At 37.3% G+C, this 18,135-nt stretch overlaps 1 protein-coding gene across 1 annotated transcript; it reads right to left on the bottom strand.

The window, feature by feature from the left end:
• Positions 1–1,228: 1,228 nt before the first annotated feature.
• On the bottom strand, positions 1,229–17,585 carry bckdhb (branched chain keto acid dehydrogenase E1 subunit beta). The gene is made up of 11 exons (XM_077721530.1): positions 17,336–17,585; positions 16,273–16,350; positions 15,374–15,442; positions 10,368–10,501; positions 9,778–9,933; positions 8,911–9,019; positions 8,111–8,208; positions 6,867–6,977; positions 4,194–4,280; positions 3,030–3,183; positions 1,229–1,530 (listed from the first exon to the last, which is right to left on the bottom strand). Exons 1-10 carry the CDS (start codon positions 17,529–17,531, stop codon positions 3,043–3,045), a joined length of 1,179 nt encoding a protein of 392 aa, XP_077577656.1. The 5' UTR covers positions 17,532–17,585; the 3' UTR covers positions 1,229–1,530; positions 3,030–3,042.
• Between the last annotated feature and the right edge of the window lie 550 nt (positions 17,586–18,135).

Genomic DNA, 18,135 nt, shown 5'->3' with positions numbered 1-18,135 from the left:
GCTACTAAAAAAAGAATTTTGCGCTACATCTTTAAAGAAGGACACTAAAGTGCCTTTTGTACATGTCCCAATAAAGTATTGTATCTCAAAATTAAATAGGAACCTGTTCAGTATGAATCATTTCTCATCAGCAATCCAATCCAACACATCCATCTTAGGACACATTTCCTAACATGTAGACAGTTTCTGATAACTTTGAATAAATCCTCAATTCACAGAATTAGCTGTTTTCATGAACTTGCTACTCATTTAATTAGATGCAGATTGATCCGAGTCAAAATTTAATATGCATTTAATTAGCCGCTGCAAGCTGTATGTGTGCCACATGCACTCCCAAGATACCACAACTATGCATGCTAATGTAGAGTTTGTATGTATACAAAAAATGTCAAAAATAAAAAATGGGAAGGTTTACCCAAACCTGGTTCAAAACAATATGAGAAATGCAAGTAGTTTTGACTGAAGTCTGCCCTTTCTGTAACCCAAAATACAGGAAAAAACCTTTTGTTTGAAGATAAAACTTAATTTAAAAAAGGTGTGATAAATCATACATATGGAAAGCACTGCATGTCAAAGACATTCAGAAAAATAAAAGAATTTGCGCTTTTGACTTATTTGTACCACATGCGTTCCCAGGCACCCCTAAACCAAAGAGTCTTAAAATCCATACAAACAAATCCATACGGACTGCCACACATGTATTCACATGGCTCCAAAACACAAAGTCAGAGATTTATTATTTTTTTCAAAAACATGTGAAGCGTTTCCTTAAGATGTTTATGAGGAATTGCTGATCAAGGAGGTATTTTGTTTCTCTTTGTTTCATTTAGAAAACTTAATTGGTAGCGTTGAAATGGTAGTTTTTCCTGTGTGTCATGACAATTAACAACAATAAAGCCGATATAATATGGAAAAAAATATTCCAATTTATTGTCCTATGGCAAGGGGTAGGAAACCTATAGCTAGGGAGCCATATATGGCTCTTCCCATCGGTGCATATGGCTCTCCACTAACCTGAGAGGTAAAATATGGAAATCACTGGTGAGAGAACTGAGTCCCGAACGCACCAAAAGTAGCGACACTGGCGTTGACCTACCTCTAGCTGCTAACCCTAACCCTTGAAAATAAAATTGTAATGTGTGTGTGCGCTCGTGTGTATGCGTGTGTGTGTGTTTATGTCCGCAGGAACAACCACTGGGAGTTGGGAGCAGTAACAAGTATGAGGTAATTAAATGACAAAATGGGATTTTATTGTTGAAGCCAAAGGCAAAAGAAACTAAATATAACAATAGACTATCGATCACATCACCAACACTGTTGCCATCAGAAAATAAGGCTCCATAATTCTGAGGTACGTAATGTAAAAGTATTAGTATTAGTTGTGAGGGGATACGGGGGGCGAGGAGTCATCTGGACATGGGCTTCCTTTCTGAATAGCCAACAAAGTGTCTTTTTCTGGCTGCTCTCCATTGACTGGATACACGAGTAGGAAAATAGGGAGCACGTTGTTGGGGCTTTCAGGAGCAGGCGCTGGAACAAGAGAGGTTGAGAAAGTTAAAGTGAATCACTTGGTGATGATGGCAGATGAGGTGGAAAAGTCATGCTGGAAGGAGATGGTGAACAGCAAAGATGAACACTGACGTCTGTTGGATTTGATTGAAAGAATTATTAATGGCTTTGTGGCCATTGGCCCAGCGCCTGAGTAACTAAGAGTCAAAATGGCAATGAAAAAAGGATAATTAAAGTGTGGTTGATTCAAATCATCCAGTTCACAGGATTATTGAGCCATCCAGGAAAATAATTGTTTTGTTAATCAATCATTAGCAGTGAACTTAAATAGTGATGAATTGGGGACAAAACCTACATGGCATAAACAATCCGGTTCAGTAATCTTACCAGTGGTCCACTAAAATCTAGTTATGTTAAAAATGCTTTATTGCACATGACACATATACATGTTAAAATCTCATGTATATGCACTGTGAAAAATGTCCATGTTTTGAACCTGTGCACACATTAGGGACTGAACGAGCAGTCTGAAATCTGCTATGAGGAAAATATGTTAAACACAAGGAAAAGCTCATGCCTCACAGTCAAGTTCAGCCAACAAACATAACAGTGCTCTATAAACACTTGTGAAGCTAAACGGTGCTAATGTGAATGCAAGCCCAGTAAGGGTCAAGTTTGGTATCATCTTAAGGCTTCAATTCACTTTATTTGGGAATAAATGACATATTGAATGCCTCTCTGGGCAACAAAAATCCAGTTGAATAAATAAATGGATTTTGAGGTTTTGTTTCAAATTGTGCCAGTAAAAGTCTGGTTTCCAAACTGCTCAAAACTGATGATTTAGATTATTATTTATCAGTATCCACATTTTAAGTAAGCTCTTCACACGAAACACACACAACAACCATTTTACAACAAATAATGGGCACTGCATCATATGAGCTGAGCTAGAATTCTTAATATTTTTTATTTCTTTCTTTGATGTGAAAACCAGTGTACCTTTTTTTCTCTCCATAAAATAACAGTATTAAATTTTCAAGTTTAAATCTTTGTTTTAATAAGATGATAACGTTTCTTGCTTTATTTTTAAATTTCATATTGAATATGCACCCTCGTAAAACGATACACTCCAGAACAAAAGTACAGAACTACGTCTTTTGAGTCACGCCTATGAGGGTTAATCTGACAGGTGTGTACTGACTATAAGGTGCCTTCTCTTTATGATTATTTTCCAATTGTACTGTACAAGTGTTACTTCACAAAGTAGTTCCAGAATTCCAAAACTGTCCATCTCATTTTCCATTTAATCAATCATTAAAATGCTCAAATTTAATTTCCACTTCTGAATTTTAACTTCTCTTTTTAAACACAGTTTTTTTCCCTCTATGGGACTTCTCAAACTGATGATTTCTATTAGAGTACTTTAATGCAGATGGTATTTAAGGCTCTGGCACAAAGATGCATGATTACATCAATATAGATTGATTTTTTATTGAGGAGAAATATGAGATCATCCTTACCGTGTATTCATCTTTAGTAGTTGATCATCTTCTTGATTCCTTCAAAGCACTTCCACTTATCTGGGATGTAGAATGGTTCAAAAATATGTGGAAAGGGGGTGTCATACCCACACACTCTACTAATGGGGGCCTCCAAATTAAGAAAACACTCCTCCTAAAATGTTGAATATGAAAAAGATTTGAAACATTATAAAAAAATTGCCAGAATTAAATTTACAATCATGCATGCATCCAAACTGGTATGATAAAATGACGTCTGCTCTTTCAGTGTTTAGACACTTATCCAAATAGGTACTGCTGGGTGTTATTGTTGTTATTTTCAACTTGACTCGACGGGATTCATTTGAACATTTTACAGTTTCTCTCAAGATGTTCACTATAAAAATATACTGTAATTACTGACCAGCCAGAATACTCAGCAGCAATTGAAAAAAATCCTGCTATCATCACCATTGGCAAGCAGACAATTTTCTACTGAACAAAAAGAAACTATGTAAATTTTACTAACTTTTTAACGATGGATGATCTTAAAGCATTTTAATCCAAATTAACATGTTTTAGATGTTTGCATTGTTTTTGAACTCCTTGATATCAAGTAGGAAAATAATAACTGGCTGTCCTCAAATAGGAAAAGTAGGTTAAAATGGGTTAAGGAAATATTCAACAGTTGGCAGTTACTTAAGAGGCATTTCTTACAAAAAGAAAACAACAGCAGCTCTGTCCACTCTAGCTCGTTTTGTGTTTTTGCTGCTTTTTCTGCCTTAATGATTTGATTTGGTGATTCTTAATGATCCCATTTACTTTGATTTGCTCTGTACTTTCTGCTTTTGCTTTGTTGTTCTGCGGCCTTTGCGACTGTACTTTCTAACTTATAACTATGCCTTTTCTTGCTACTGTAACAATGAAATTTCCCGACAGGAAGAATAAATTTATCCAATCCAATACTTCACTTGGATCTTTTAGTGGGTTGGCCCGGTGTTGTCTTGCATATCATAACCAACAATTATAACAGGATGCTACAAGAGGATTTTTGAATTTTTTTCAGATTTTTTTTCATAACTTTCCTGTTGAGGCCTTCCATACCATCAAAATGGTATATATGGAAACATTAATGGTTAAAAGTATATATATATATATAAGTATAATATAAAAAAAATCATTCACCTGTACTGTAGAGCTGATTTCTGCAGCAAACCCTCCAGTTATTGGGGCCTCGTGACTAATTAGCAAACGTCCAGTTTTCACCACCGACTGCAAAATACGACACGAAAACAGACTACTAAGCTTTTGCACAATGTAGCATTGTTGGGATTGCACTTAAAGCTTTTGCACATTCTGGATCATTTATTTAATTAAGAGCCAAACAAAAATACTTTACCAAGGACTGTTTACATGACTGACATAATTTTATATTCAAAAGAAGTACTCGAAGGCACCCAACTTCATCCTCTATTTTGGTATACGTTTGACAATTCTATTTTTAATAGATAAAAAACTACTATAATAATATATACGATATAAAATATCATAATAAATTAGAGCACAAGACATTTTAGGTAAAAAATTGTTCCAAACCGAAAATAGATTTACTGTTGATTCAAAATAAAAAAAAACATGAGCACAAACTTTTGAATCAAATTGAATCAACAGGGGAAGATTCCCATTTGTTCAGAATTATGTGATTAAAACTGCTGAAAGACTTTCAACTGACAGAAGTTCTGTCCAAAGATTATATAATGGCAACAAAGAAATTATAGAAATTGCCTTCGACCCAAAAGCAGGGTGTGAATATTCAAGAACGGAAGCATTCATGGATCCTACATGTAAACTACGACTTCCCTCTAACTGTTTCCCGAAAAAAAATAGACTGCCTCTTTATCCATCTTAAACATATGTTATTCAGGGAATAATGGAAACTAAGACAAGACATTTTGAAGATGAAGTAGTAGGAAAAATGTCTGGAGGCAAAATTTATAGTTTGATGGTTTCAAAAGGAGAACATTCAACCTACAGACTGAGGAAAGGACCAAGTTTAGTACATAAATTTAAAACTTGGGACGCCATGCTGGCAAGGATTCCCCCCCATTAGTAGTATATATGGTATTTAAATCGTAGTGCATGATAAAAATACTAAGTAAGAGTTAAGAGCAGAGAGTTAATGTTAAATAAATTGAAAAAAATATGGCTGTTTTTTCTTTTGAAGATTTCTTTACAGTTTTATAACTCAGATACCATTAGAATAACCACAAGCTGAATTATATCTCTTAGCTAAGCTGGAACTTGGAACTAAAGTTGTGCTATAGACCATGACTTCTCTGGATAAGCACTATATTAAAAGTGAATAGATTAATAGACGTTGATACAGACTACCACGTGGTAAGTCTTAAGTATCCAAGAGTACATAGAGGGGTACCAAATGTATTATGGTTTGGGCAGTCCTGACTGTAGGATTTTTTCCTTTGTAAAAGTACAAAACCAGCTAACGGTGCATGTGAATCCAAAGGAAAAGAATCATCTTTAACAGTGTGGGGAGTAGGGGGGGAACAAAAATTAAAAAAAAAAAAAAAAATGAATTTCATTTTTATGATTTGTAATAATGGAAAAAAACAGCCATCATGCATGTTATATACACTAGTTACATGACATAAGACTGGTATGAAAAATTTGATATTGATTGAAATAGTTTTTGGAATTTGATTCCTGATAATAAAGGGTTGATGACAATTACTTTATATTGTCAGTATAGGTGACTGTTTGAAATTTTAAGATTTTCACTTAATGGTGTCCCTTGAGAGTTTTTCAATCCAAGTGTGCCTCAGCTCAAAAATCATTGGGAAACACTCATAAAAAGAATCAAAATATAAAATAAAATATTCTCTGAATATGACGTCTCTTCCTAGATTATGTAACTGACCCAATAGTTTATAAATTAAAGATCTGGAGGATCCGTTGGCAATCTGAAATGCTGTTTTCATAATCACAGGAATTGCCTTTTTCAGGCAGTGCTGAACAAGATGACCCCAATGATCTCAACTAGTCCAACCCAGGCCAAGGTTTTGTTCTCTTCAGTGGAAAATAACTAATGTCTGGTACAATGAGGCTGGAGCCTTTCCACACTTGTAACTCAAGGACTAATTTCATACATAAGGGTCAAAATCAGTGTAGTGAATAAAAAGCTCCTCGGTGGCAAGGCACTGGCGTTGGATGTTAACTGCACCGAGTTTATTTCCACATCGCCAGCAGTCAGTTGGATAGCTACATAAATAAGGATGCAGTTCATTACCCCCCCCCCCCCCCCCCAAAAAAAAAAAAATCAATAAATAAGCAGCACTGGACTATGAAGTGCAGGCTTCAAAGTCGGGAGAAGGTAGCGACTTATGGCCTGAAAATCATGGTACCATTTTCATGTCAAATTGAGTGGCTGTGATTTATAGTCCAGTTTTTTTTTTAAAAGAAAAAGTTGTGTACGTTTCATTAAGTATCTGTTTCCATGCAGATATTCGCTGTAATTATGATTTCTTTACTCAATCAGCTAGGTGATATGGTTTAACATTTGTCTTAAGTCTGTTGTAAGTAGGAAACTTGTGTATTAAGCCAATGCGGTGTTTTATCACCTTAGCAACAGTACAATTTCTCTAGTTTTCCCATGGACTATCAGATCAATGAAAACAGTGTTTGAAGCTCGCACTTTTGAGCAATGTTGAAAACAGAACTATATGTGGGGAAACTGTTGATTTTTTATGATCCCTTAAAGATGGATCGTGATTGATAATGGTAATGTGACCGTAGGATAAATGGTATTCATGGAAGATGTCACCACAGTTACAGCAGCTTTACCTTGCAAACAGTTTCAACATCCCAAGGCAGGATAGTGCGAAGGTCAATGACCTCACAGGACACACCAAGTTTTTCCTGTGCCATTTGGGCCACTTCCTTCATCACGTGTACCTAACCGAAAGAAAGAAAATCCTGATGGTTCATTTTTAGTTTTTACAATTGCTAGCTGTATTTACATTAATAGATAACAGAGTGACTACCACTTAGAGCTTTAAATAGGTGTATTAGCACAAGGATTCAACAATGATCTTATCTTGCATAATGCAAAGTTCAGCCCTTCAAAACGTATCTGCGCATTGCAGTTCAATAAATGACAATTACTAATGCCCAAGACTGCCAAATTTTGGACTCAAAAAACAGTTATGTTTCACCTGACACAGGGATTTCCAGTAAAGGGGACGAAGATACTGATGATGTCAGTGTTCGCGCACTGCACGAAAACAATGTTTTCATTAAAAAAAAACTTTTACCTGGTCTAACTACAGTTAATGCCAAACAAGAGCAATATCCACTTTTGGATGACTCTTACAAAAAGTCATTTAGAGTACAGAAAAACTATTCCGCATATCTAAAAAATATTTGGTTCACCTGAGACGCAGTAGGGAGAAAGATAAGTGTGGACAGACCTGGGAGGACCTCACTATCATGCATTATTGCGTCTCCATGTCCATGCAGATTTGCCAACACTAAAGCTTATTGTAAATGTGGAAATAAAGTAATAGCAAAAAGCTACTTTTGGGGATTTGCCCAGGATTGCTGTCATGTTAACGGGGCCTGATACTAGCTATGATAGAGAAACTTTCTTTCATTGTCCCATTAATCACCTCTAGGTACATTAGGCCCCGGATAAGCCGGATAAAGTGGCCGGGAACAATCAAATTGAATCTGACTCCTAGTGAGGTACCAGCTGTGATACCAAGCCATAGAAATCAAAGCCCACTGATGAAAAGACCATCATCAATGGAAAGTGTGCTGTGGACATGTGCAGTTAATAGACTGAAAGCCAAGCACAGCCTTGGTGCTGAGATGTCTGGGAAGAAATAGTCCAAGCATGCCAGCTGAGAGACCCCCCTACAGTGACACAGAGGGCTTGTAATGGATTTAAAATTAATCCGAGAGCTTTGGACATTACATATTGTTCAGGTGACTCCCTTTTCTTTTTTTCAGAGTTCCATAGATAGACGATAAATAAACTATTCGGCACACCCAGTGAGATGTTGTCAATGATGTGCAGGATTACCTACCTGTGTCCCCCATGCAATCAACGTGACATCACTTCCTTCCTCGACAACCTCAGCCTGTGATAGTGGAATAGTGTAGGGTTCTGTGGGAACCTGCTCCACTGCAAACACAATTGAGATGTTTAGCATGAGATCCATACATAAACTATATTGCCACATAGACCTAGGCAACAACAACAACAAAAAAAACTCATTTTATATTCCCTTTTCTTTTAAAGTAAGGTAACATAGTTTCATAATTGAAGATTGAGGAAAGTCATTTAATTACTCACGAGAAGTTTGAATTTTCAAATTTGAAAATAAGATGTAATAGTTATCATAATTAATAATGGATTGTATTTTTTTTTCTATCGTGATAACATTTTTTGACATGTCACGCAGGCATATTGCCACAAGTATTTTCCCAATTGCCTTGACTCACTCATGAAATTAACTGATAGCTTGTTTCTAATTTAGATAGACTTCAAAAGATTTTTTTTGGCCCATTCAATGTAGCTACAACACCTTCAGGAATTCTGGAAAGGCTTGAGTGTGCTCATGTGAATTGTCTAATCATTCTTTTACAAGCAATTTCTAAGGTTAAATATTGTTCTGACAGATTGACATCAGGATTCTGCAGCCCAATTAGTTTCATCCACACCATTTTTTAAAATCCATTTCTTTATGGACTTTACTTTCATCTACATTGAAGTGATTTTCGAGCAGAAATAGGCAATCAACAAACTGTTCCCACAAAGTTACAGAAGTACAGAGTCCAAAATACAGAAGCATTCAGTGTTTTTTTTCAAAAGAACTAAACTTACCTGCTGCTCTGTAAAGAATTTTGGGTTCAAAGAAAATGCAGGGGTTGTTATCTGCGATGCAGGAGAGAAGCAGCCCCTTAGCCTGGACGGGGCTACGAGGTACAACAACCTGGTCACACAAATTCAATTTTCAAAATCCATGTTTAACACATTAAAATATTAATACAAACAGTATGTTCATAGGAGCTTCTGTGTTCATGGGTAACCAAACATTTTTCACTTAGGGCCATATAACTTCTCTAGACTGTAATGAATACATTTATGCTAAAACAAAATAGTTTAGAGGACTGGGAACAACCAGAAATCATACATCGGGAGCACCAGATTATAAAGGACATAGTGAATTAATTCATTTATGTTACTTGACTATATGGGAAGTAGGTGTGGTACACGCTAAATTGGTTGCCAACCAATTACACGGCACAACAAGTCAACCAAGCCCTCACACACACAATCATACCTACGGACAATTTGATGTGTATAATAAACCCAATGTTTCTGTTTTTGTGAAGCACCTATCTAGCAGCCCAAAGAGTGCATTCGTCAATATTTTTATACTGCTTGCAGTATCATTTTTGACCACCAATGTTCCCATGGGCATTTCTAGAATTAAATGCTTTAATGAAGGGTCATTTTACAGCAGCTGTGAGCATTTTGTGGCAAAGGCTGAGCACCTACAGTAGCCGAAATGCCACCCACACAGGCATAGACGGAATAAGCAAACTCCGAAAAAGGAAGGTCAGAACCCACCGGGATTAACCCTCGTCTCAGAACTGTGAGACAATTGTGCTAATCAATCAAAGACCTACTAATTTACTGTAACATTTAAAGAGATATAATAAGTACATGCTAAGGTGAATGGCTCACCTTAATGCCAGGGCAATGGGCAAAGAATGCCTCAGGGCTTTGGGAGTGGTAAAGGGATCCATGGCCAACACATCCCCAGGGAGCACGAATCGTGAGGTTTCCACAGTCAAACAAGTTGCCAGAGCGATAGCGGTATTTGGCAGCTTCATTGACAATCTACAAGAAATCAGTAAAATTAGTTTCAAGAAAAATGGTTCCATGTCAGATATAATAGACAAATTACACAAAAGGTTGTTTCAAAAGAAAAATACTAGGTTTTAATTTAAACAGTGCACAGCAACTCTGAATAGAAAGGATAATGAAAGGAGTACCCTACTCTTGAGGCAGTAGTTTAAAGCAGGGTGTATAAATCAGATAAGAGCTGCCAAACATCAAAAAGCAAATTTCATAGTGGGTATTTAGCATTTTTAGATTTGTGACACTTTTTCCTAGTGATTATATTAGATTGCACACCTGTCCTTGAAAAGTGAGCACAGTAGTACTTAACTTTCAAAATAATGAATATGTGGCTGTGCGGTGAGTAAAAAATCCTGAGGGATTGTCCTCAAAATGTATACTTTTTTTATTATTTCTTTTTGTTTTATCCATACCTGGTCAAAAGCAGGATAGATGTAGTCAGCAAACTGGATCTCAGCAATAGCTGTTGCTCCCGCAACTGCTACACCAATTCCAAATCCAACAATCCCCTGCTCACAGAGTGGAGTGTTGAAGACTCGATCTTTCCCTGGTGGAGACAGCAAGAGAAAAATATATCTAAATTGTAAATTTATGGATATCTTCAAAAACAGCATTTATCAAGCTACATAAGGAAGTACACATACTTGGCTATTCGATAACATGCCAGACTCGGCGTAGTGTTTTCCCTCCTTTCCTGGACCCGATTGACGGGTGTGTTTATTTCCATTGTTCATGTATTATAATGTATTATTTAAAAATACAAACATTTTCTTTTATTTATAATAATAATAATTATTTTATATTATTGGTGTGATGGAGCAAATTCAAACTATAGGTAGAAGCGGGCCACTGTAAGAGTTTCGTAGAATTTTGACCATATCCCTTGAGGACTCTTGGTACCAAGAGTATTGGGTGAATTACCGCTACTAGAAGTATAATTTATTTGATCGTATTCATGTGTGAAGGAAAATGCAACAGGCGGTCGACAGGCGGATCGGTACGGTACGCCTTTTGTGGTGATGGTGACGCATCTGCATCGGTTTGTAGTGGTGAAGATGAAACTTAGCCAGAAGACGAAGCTCTCCATTTACTAGTATATGTATTCTCCTGTTCTCACCTATGGGTCAAGCTGCTTTAGACTTTCTAGTGTTAAAGAGTTTAAATAGAGAAGCTTGGTCTTCCAGGAGAGGGCCGAAATAGAGACGTTGCTCCACCACATTGAGAGGAGCCAGATGACGTGACTTGGACATCTGCTTAGGATTCTTCCTGGATGCCTCCCTGGTGAAGTGTTCCGGGCATATGCCAAAGTAAGGCGATCTCGGGGTCAACACAGCACACACTGAAAAGAGAGGAACGCCCCGGGATCCTCCTAGAAAAGCTGGACTAAGTGACTAAGTAGACTAAGGAGAGGGAAGTCTGGGCTTTGCTACTGAAGCTGCTGCTGCTGTGATCCAAGCACAGATAAGCAGGACAAAATGGATGGAAGGTCTTAAATGTGTATAATAAAACTATAACCTCACTGTGCTCAACCAGGCTCTCTCTTAGGGTGCTGTGGTTTATAGTTCCATTCCAAGAAAAATAGTCCACATGATAAGGCAAAAATTGTCTACAATTGTACATGTTGATTTAGGGTTGTAAAAGAATATTGACACTAGTATGCAGTGGCATTAAAACTGCTTATTCTTTGCAGTTGTCAGCAATTTAAAAAGGCAATGTAAGGAAGCTGTGACCGATACACCATGAAAGCCATTTATATAGTCCTTACCCTGTATTAACCTCTTTTTTGTATACTTGCAGCAGGTGTCAGAGGTGTACTCCTTTTCTTTCCTTTCACTAGTGAGAGGGGATAAAAACAGCTTTGTGCTCGTCACTGTACACAAGGACGAGGTGGAAAATAATGATCCCTCTCCAAAAGGTCAACATTTCTGACGTCAATGAAAACAAAAGGCAAAGCCGGCTGCTGTCCAATTGATATGAGGCTCCACATTATAAAAAGCAAAAAAAATGAGGGGATAAAAAAACGATCCAACCGCCCGAAAATCAACTGAAAATACATTAGACAAAGAGGTTATGATTTAAGACTATTTTTCCATGAATATCATCATGAGAAATGAATAAATCAACAAGTGTTTTTATTTGGAAAGGAAGCTTCTGTTTTGGAATTCAAAAAATATCCAAAAAGTTGTTTGTTTATCCAATTAGAGCTGAATAGATCCACAACACTATTAGTTTAATGCTTTTAATTAAGCGTAATATTTAAAAGAAATACTTTTTACAATTGAAAATGAACATTCTACACTGAACAAAAACAGAAGCACAACACCACTTTTTTTGCGGTCCCATTTTTGTGAGGTGGAATGATAGATGTAAAACTTCCCAAAACACAGTTGGCCAATTCCCTCAAATATAGTTCACAAATCTGTATAGGCACTTTTCTGGTTAGTCAACTACATTCTTCCCCTTCACGGGAGTGGCATATCATGATACTGATTATATAGATTGATTGTTGCACAGGTGTGCTTTAGCCAGGCAACAATAAAAGTTCTGCTACCCCGATTTGCCTCACATAGGGCAACACATTTCCTTTGCATTTACTTAGTCTTAGATTATTGGTTGTGCCATGTTGGACGTTGGCCCACTCTTTAAAATATGTGCAAAAATTCTGCCAGTTTTCAGAACGTGGATCAGGCTGTCGTATTGACCAGTGAAGAACATTGCAAACATGCTCATTTGGTGACACGTCCATTAGTATGATGGCAACGCAAGAACTGCGATGTTTTTAAAAGTCAATTCTATCCAGGAAAGTCTGAAGTTTGCTTTGTTTGGCCCAGACCAAAATACATTTTGTCCAGAACTCTTTTAATGCAGTTACTCTTCAGATTGAACCTATTGCTAGCAATCCAGGATTAAACAATAACATATGCATGTGCAAATATTGTTCAATCATTGGAAAAAAAAACGTTGGGGTGGGGTAAAATACGGAAGTAGACAACCATGGAGATCTCGCTTGCAGCCCTGCAGCTGTGGCTATTGGAGCCTGTAATGTGCAAATAGGCATGTGATTTCAACTTAGGTCCGATACACAATGTGGTCGTTTTCGCTCATGAAATGAAACGTACCACGTAACGCATGGAAGCAAACTAAGACCACCTGTGGGACTTAGTCTGAAACCAGGTGTTTGGTCTCCACCAAAGTTCACTGATTTGTATTCACACCAAATTGTTTGCACCACAGACTTTTTTAGTTTTTTTCCAGACCAAATAGGGCAGGTATGAATAGGACTTAAATTCTAGGATTTGTGAAAAGATCTTTGCATCATTGAGCCATGCATTATCATGCAGGTGACAGTTGAAGATGAATTCAAGAAAAATAGTCCGGGAGGGTCTTGTCACGACACTGTGCACTCAAAATAGCATCAATAAAATACACCTGTGCTTTTGTTTGCACATAAGTTATTGCCGCTTGATCCACAACGTTGATAATGGAAGTAAACAATCATGGAGCTGGTAAATTGCTCACCTAAATGACGTTGAACACAACGTTCAACAATCTGCTATAATTAGGATTCATCCGTAAAATGGAAACTATGCCAGACCATAACATACATAAGCATTTCCCCACTCAACTTGGTCACAACGACGAAGACAGCAAGAATTCACATGAGCTACAATGACTGTTGGTGCAGGTGTTTTTTAGTTTTAAAACTTTTCGAAGCAACTGCCCAGGTGTCTGGTCTGAAACTATCTTGGCGGAAAACATGGTGGATCTGGAGGTTCTGGATTCATGTGGTCACCTGTGGTATGAAATTGTGAGGCCAATTGGATGACTGCCAAATTGTTTGAAATGCCATTGGATACAGCTTATATGACCATCAATTCAAAGGCAACAACGCTGATAGACATTCCTGCAGTCAGCAAGGCATTCTCAAGCGGCATCAAAACTCATGTGTCATTGTGCTGTTATAAAACTGCATATTTTAGGATGAACAATTCATCATTCATCATCTGTACTACTTATCCCTGATGAAGGTCACGGAATGCTTGAGCTCATCTAACACAATGCCAATTTTGGCCAATATGCAAGACACACTCTAAATTGTTTGTCACTCAATCGAAAGACACAAGGAGACACACAACCATTAAGCAACAATCTCATTCCTAGGGCCAATTTGGAGTGTTCAAGAAGCCTACCATGCATGTTTTTAGGATGTATGAGTAAACCCAGAGAAAGCCACGCAGGGACAGCCAGAACATCTAAACTGTACATAGGAGGGACAGAGATGAGGGTTAAATTGGTAGGCAGGCATGCTAACTCACTATAAGGCACCACTACTAGCCACTCATTGAATGAACAACATTTGAGAAAAATTCCTAATTGTTTATGTACAAGTTTTAGATCTTTGACTTCATTTCACAAAACAATAGCAGCCAAATCAGAAGTGTTAAATTTATATTTTTTCAGTATCATACTTTATTTGAAAGTTTCTCAATGTGACAAACAATCAAATACCTCTATTTGTGGCATACTCATAATTCAGGAGCCATAAACAACTGTTCAACTGACCCCTATGGACTCTCGTCAAACATACACAAATGAAACATTGAACTTTGTCATGTTAAATCTACAGAAACTTCATAAATTGTCGATAGACGTGCCTTACGCTTGTTTCAACCGTTGCCATAGAAACCGGCAATGCAACAGTCTGGTGAAAAGTCCATTCACAGGCATAGCAACTGCAGCGTCTTTCCAAATCTGTCATCGCCCTTATACACTTTCCAATGCATAGACATATTGTACATACTGTATATTAGAACTGGACAATTGTTATGGGTTACAGTTTCACACTGGTATCCATTTTATGTGTATGGTGATACTTACCAAAAAATAAATAAAACACTTAAATCGTCTCATTTGTTGATGATATGCAGTCCTTTTCTACAATCCAGACTTGACTGACAAATATAAACTGACTAAAAAGAAAACACTTTAATTTCCCCTTTTTAATGTTCTAATTTCCAACATTATTTGAAATCACAGTGCTTATAGTGTGCTTAAGCTTTGTGTTTTAGTCATAGCTATGATTAACTACATTGTACATGCAGTAGCTCTTTTGCTTATGAAATACCAGCTGTACAGTAAACAAGGTTCATTCAAGTATCATCAGAGTGAATAGGAAGTGAAAGTATGTAATTACATTGGTATTGTAGAAAATTATATTTGCATTGTCCCTAAAGCATATATCAGCTTTCTGTCTTTCTGTTTCAAAAGGGTCCTTTTGGTCCTCTAGGTGAACAGTGAACTGTTTAAAGATTTAGTTTGTTGGGGCTTAAATCTCTGCTGCCATCTTGTGGTACAGTATCAAAGGGGCTTTTCGATGATAAAGGGAAAAAAAGTATTGTGAAGGAAGGCATCATCTTACCATATTTGTCTCTTAGGCCCACTGTACATCGAAATACTCCTCCAAAGGCCACATCTTCCCCAAATATAACTGCGAACAAATACATTACAGTTACATTAGGCTTTACACAAGACAACATGGGGTCTGCCTACTTTGACCAAGAGAGGTGGGACCAAATTTAAGAAATAGAAGTCGTTCAGAAACTTTAAGCATGATACGTTGCTTTTGTAAAAAGGTTCACAAAAAAGGCAAAGAAAAAAAAAAAGTAAGACAAGAAATCTGTAGCATTCCGCTCAATGACACTGTTTTTTTTTACATTGACTGATGCATCAAAGGTTTAAAAGAATCAAACATATGGAAACTTTTCCAAAAAGGAATACTGCACAATTCTGCTCCAGAATAAGAGAAACACTGAGACAAACATTGGCTTTTCCTTCAGAATTGTACTTTGGTTCGGATGGTCCATGCAATGCACAAAAGCATCAACACTAGCATGTGACGACAGGAGGACTGACAATCGACACAGACACACCTATAAACTCTGATCACTGACAGAATACACAAAAAAACATCATAGAAACGCACCTCCCCCCATGTCATTGGGAGCCCTGTGGGGCGATAGGAGGTAGCCAGTGCGAGGCAAACGAGGTTTTGGGGAATAGCAACTCTATCATGCAAAAAATAAAATACCGGATTCAACAAGTTTATTTACGTTTCAAGCGATGTTTGGATTTTTGAAACTTTGCAGTTTGTAACCTGAATTTTTTTTTTTTCGAAGCCGGAGATGAATTTTTCCCATTGAGGTGTCGCATGACCTGAATGTTTCATATGTACGTACGATCATAAGTCAAAAAACAACTATATGTTGTAATAATATCAAAACAAGAGCATCAACACCTAACTTTAAGATAAATACATACCTGCTGTTGGGTCAGTCGAAAGAGTGTTGTCCAAGGCACTTGTAATTGACTGAAACAAATTCATCTTCTCGGTGGGTCCTAGAAAAAAGTACAAGTACAAGTTGAGGAGACAATACTCAATATTATGGCAACCCATTTTAATCGTGTTTAACTTTAGCACATCTGCCTCACAGTTCTGAGATTGAGGGTTTAACCCTGAAATTGAGCCCACCCGTGGACTTCGCATCTGCTCCCAGACCTGCGTGGGTTTTCCCGGGTAGTCCGGTTTTATCACATCATGGGTATGCGCGTGAATGCAAATGGTTGTCTGTTTAGTTGTGCCCTGCGATTAGCTGGGAACCAATTCGGCTTCCATTCCAGCTGCAAGACTTGTTAGGATAAGCAGTATGAAAAATTAATAAATGATTATTTAATAATTATTACAGAACAAATATGTTTATGCCTCAATTATTTACTTCAACAACACACACCTTGATAAATATTTCGGATTAAATTGTGTATGACTTGTTCACCATTGAAGGGAATTATTTATTGTAATCACATGTATTCTTTAAATAAGTAGGATAATTCTCTTTAATGGTTACCAAGATCCAAGAGGATTACTAACGAATGATGGAGCAGTGTCCACAGAATAACAATAAACTGTGTGGAGACTTAACAGATATTTGGCCTGGAAAACTAAATTAAAAAAGTACTACTTCAATCAACCAATCATTTTATTCATACCTAGTCATGTGTAAGTAATAACCTGTATAATCGATCCAGCTAATAGGAGACATGTCATGACGTTTAACCTACGATTAGCCAACATATTTTTTAAAATGTGATATTTTTTATGCAAATATGATTTATCCTAAAATTGGAGTTAATGTACCGCGTAACATGAAAATCCAAATAACTATGGACTAATATTTTCATAATTTACATTTATATAAATTAAATGAAAAAATAACTTCATATTGCTGTACAATATTTATACCATGCTGACAAATAAAAAATAACTTAAGTAGATGTTATATTTTGCTGCCCAAAAGTGGATAAACTTGACGAGCTAGCTACTTACCATATTGTGTCGGAGCGAGGTCAGACTGAAAGGTAAAATGTGCAGCATGTCTGCGCTGTGTTTTCGCGTGGGGGTCACAACTGGATGACAGTTTAAGCAACGTTGGCCCAAAAGTGTTCTGTGGTACGGTGGATACACTGGAGACATAAAGTTTTGAGTGTACACCTCGAAGGAAAAGCCGTGCTACAGCCGCCATTATTGTTGTGACCGGAGATCAGACGGACCCAGCCTACAAAGATCGTATATTTGGGCATAGATGTCTAGAAAAAAATGTTCGTATTTCATAGCAGATATCACATATGATGTTAGATATCTAATTGCAGTGTCAGCGGCGTAGTGATTTAGCAGCCATCATGCGTCGGAAAATTCTCAGGTAGACTTTACTAAAGTGGACGGAAAGTGAGGGACTGTAATACTCTTAACTATCTGAATTATTGATAGAGTTGGATTCCAACAAAACGCATTTGCATAGCTATGATTCAGGCTGGACAATAACATTTGGAAAATAATATTAAAATTATTTTATGACATATCACTGCAGTGACCCAGTGCTGGGAGTGGTTAGTGCGTCGGCCTCACATTTCTGGGGTCCTGGGTTCAAATCCAGGATCAGTCCACCTGTGTGGAGTTTATATGTTCTCACCGGGCCTGTGTGGGTTTCCTCTCGGTACACCACTTTCCTCACATTCCAAAAACATGCATGGTAGGCTGATTGTACGTTCTAAATTCCCCCTAAGTGTGGGTGAGTGTGAATGGTTGTCCATCTCCTTGTGCCCCGTGATTGGCTGGCCACTGATTCA

This window comes from Stigmatopora nigra, chromosome 7 (genome assembly GCF_051989575.1).
Source record: "Stigmatopora nigra isolate UIUO_SnigA chromosome 7, RoL_Snig_1.1, whole genome shotgun sequence".
Taxonomy (NCBI): domain Eukaryota; kingdom Metazoa; phylum Chordata; class Actinopteri; order Syngnathiformes; family Syngnathidae; genus Stigmatopora; species Stigmatopora nigra.
Note: the sequence above shows the minus strand (reverse complement) of the source record. Positions and strands in the feature narration are given on the sequence as shown.

Excerpts from the sequence above, each read along its gene's own strand:
- bckdhb (XM_077721530.1), bottom strand. The coding sequence starts at position 17,531 with ATGGCGGCTGTAGCACGGCTTTTCCTTCGAGGTGTACACTCAAAACTT. Across the intron at positions 16,351-17,335 it reads CCTCGCTCCGACACAATATG|GACCCACCGAGAAGATGAAT; the intron begins GTAAGTAGCTAG and ends ACTTTTTTCTAG. Across the intron at positions 9,934-10,367 it reads TCTATCCTGCTTTTGACCAG|ATTGTCAATGAAGCTGCCAA; the intron begins GTATGGATAAAA and ends GATTTCTTGTAG.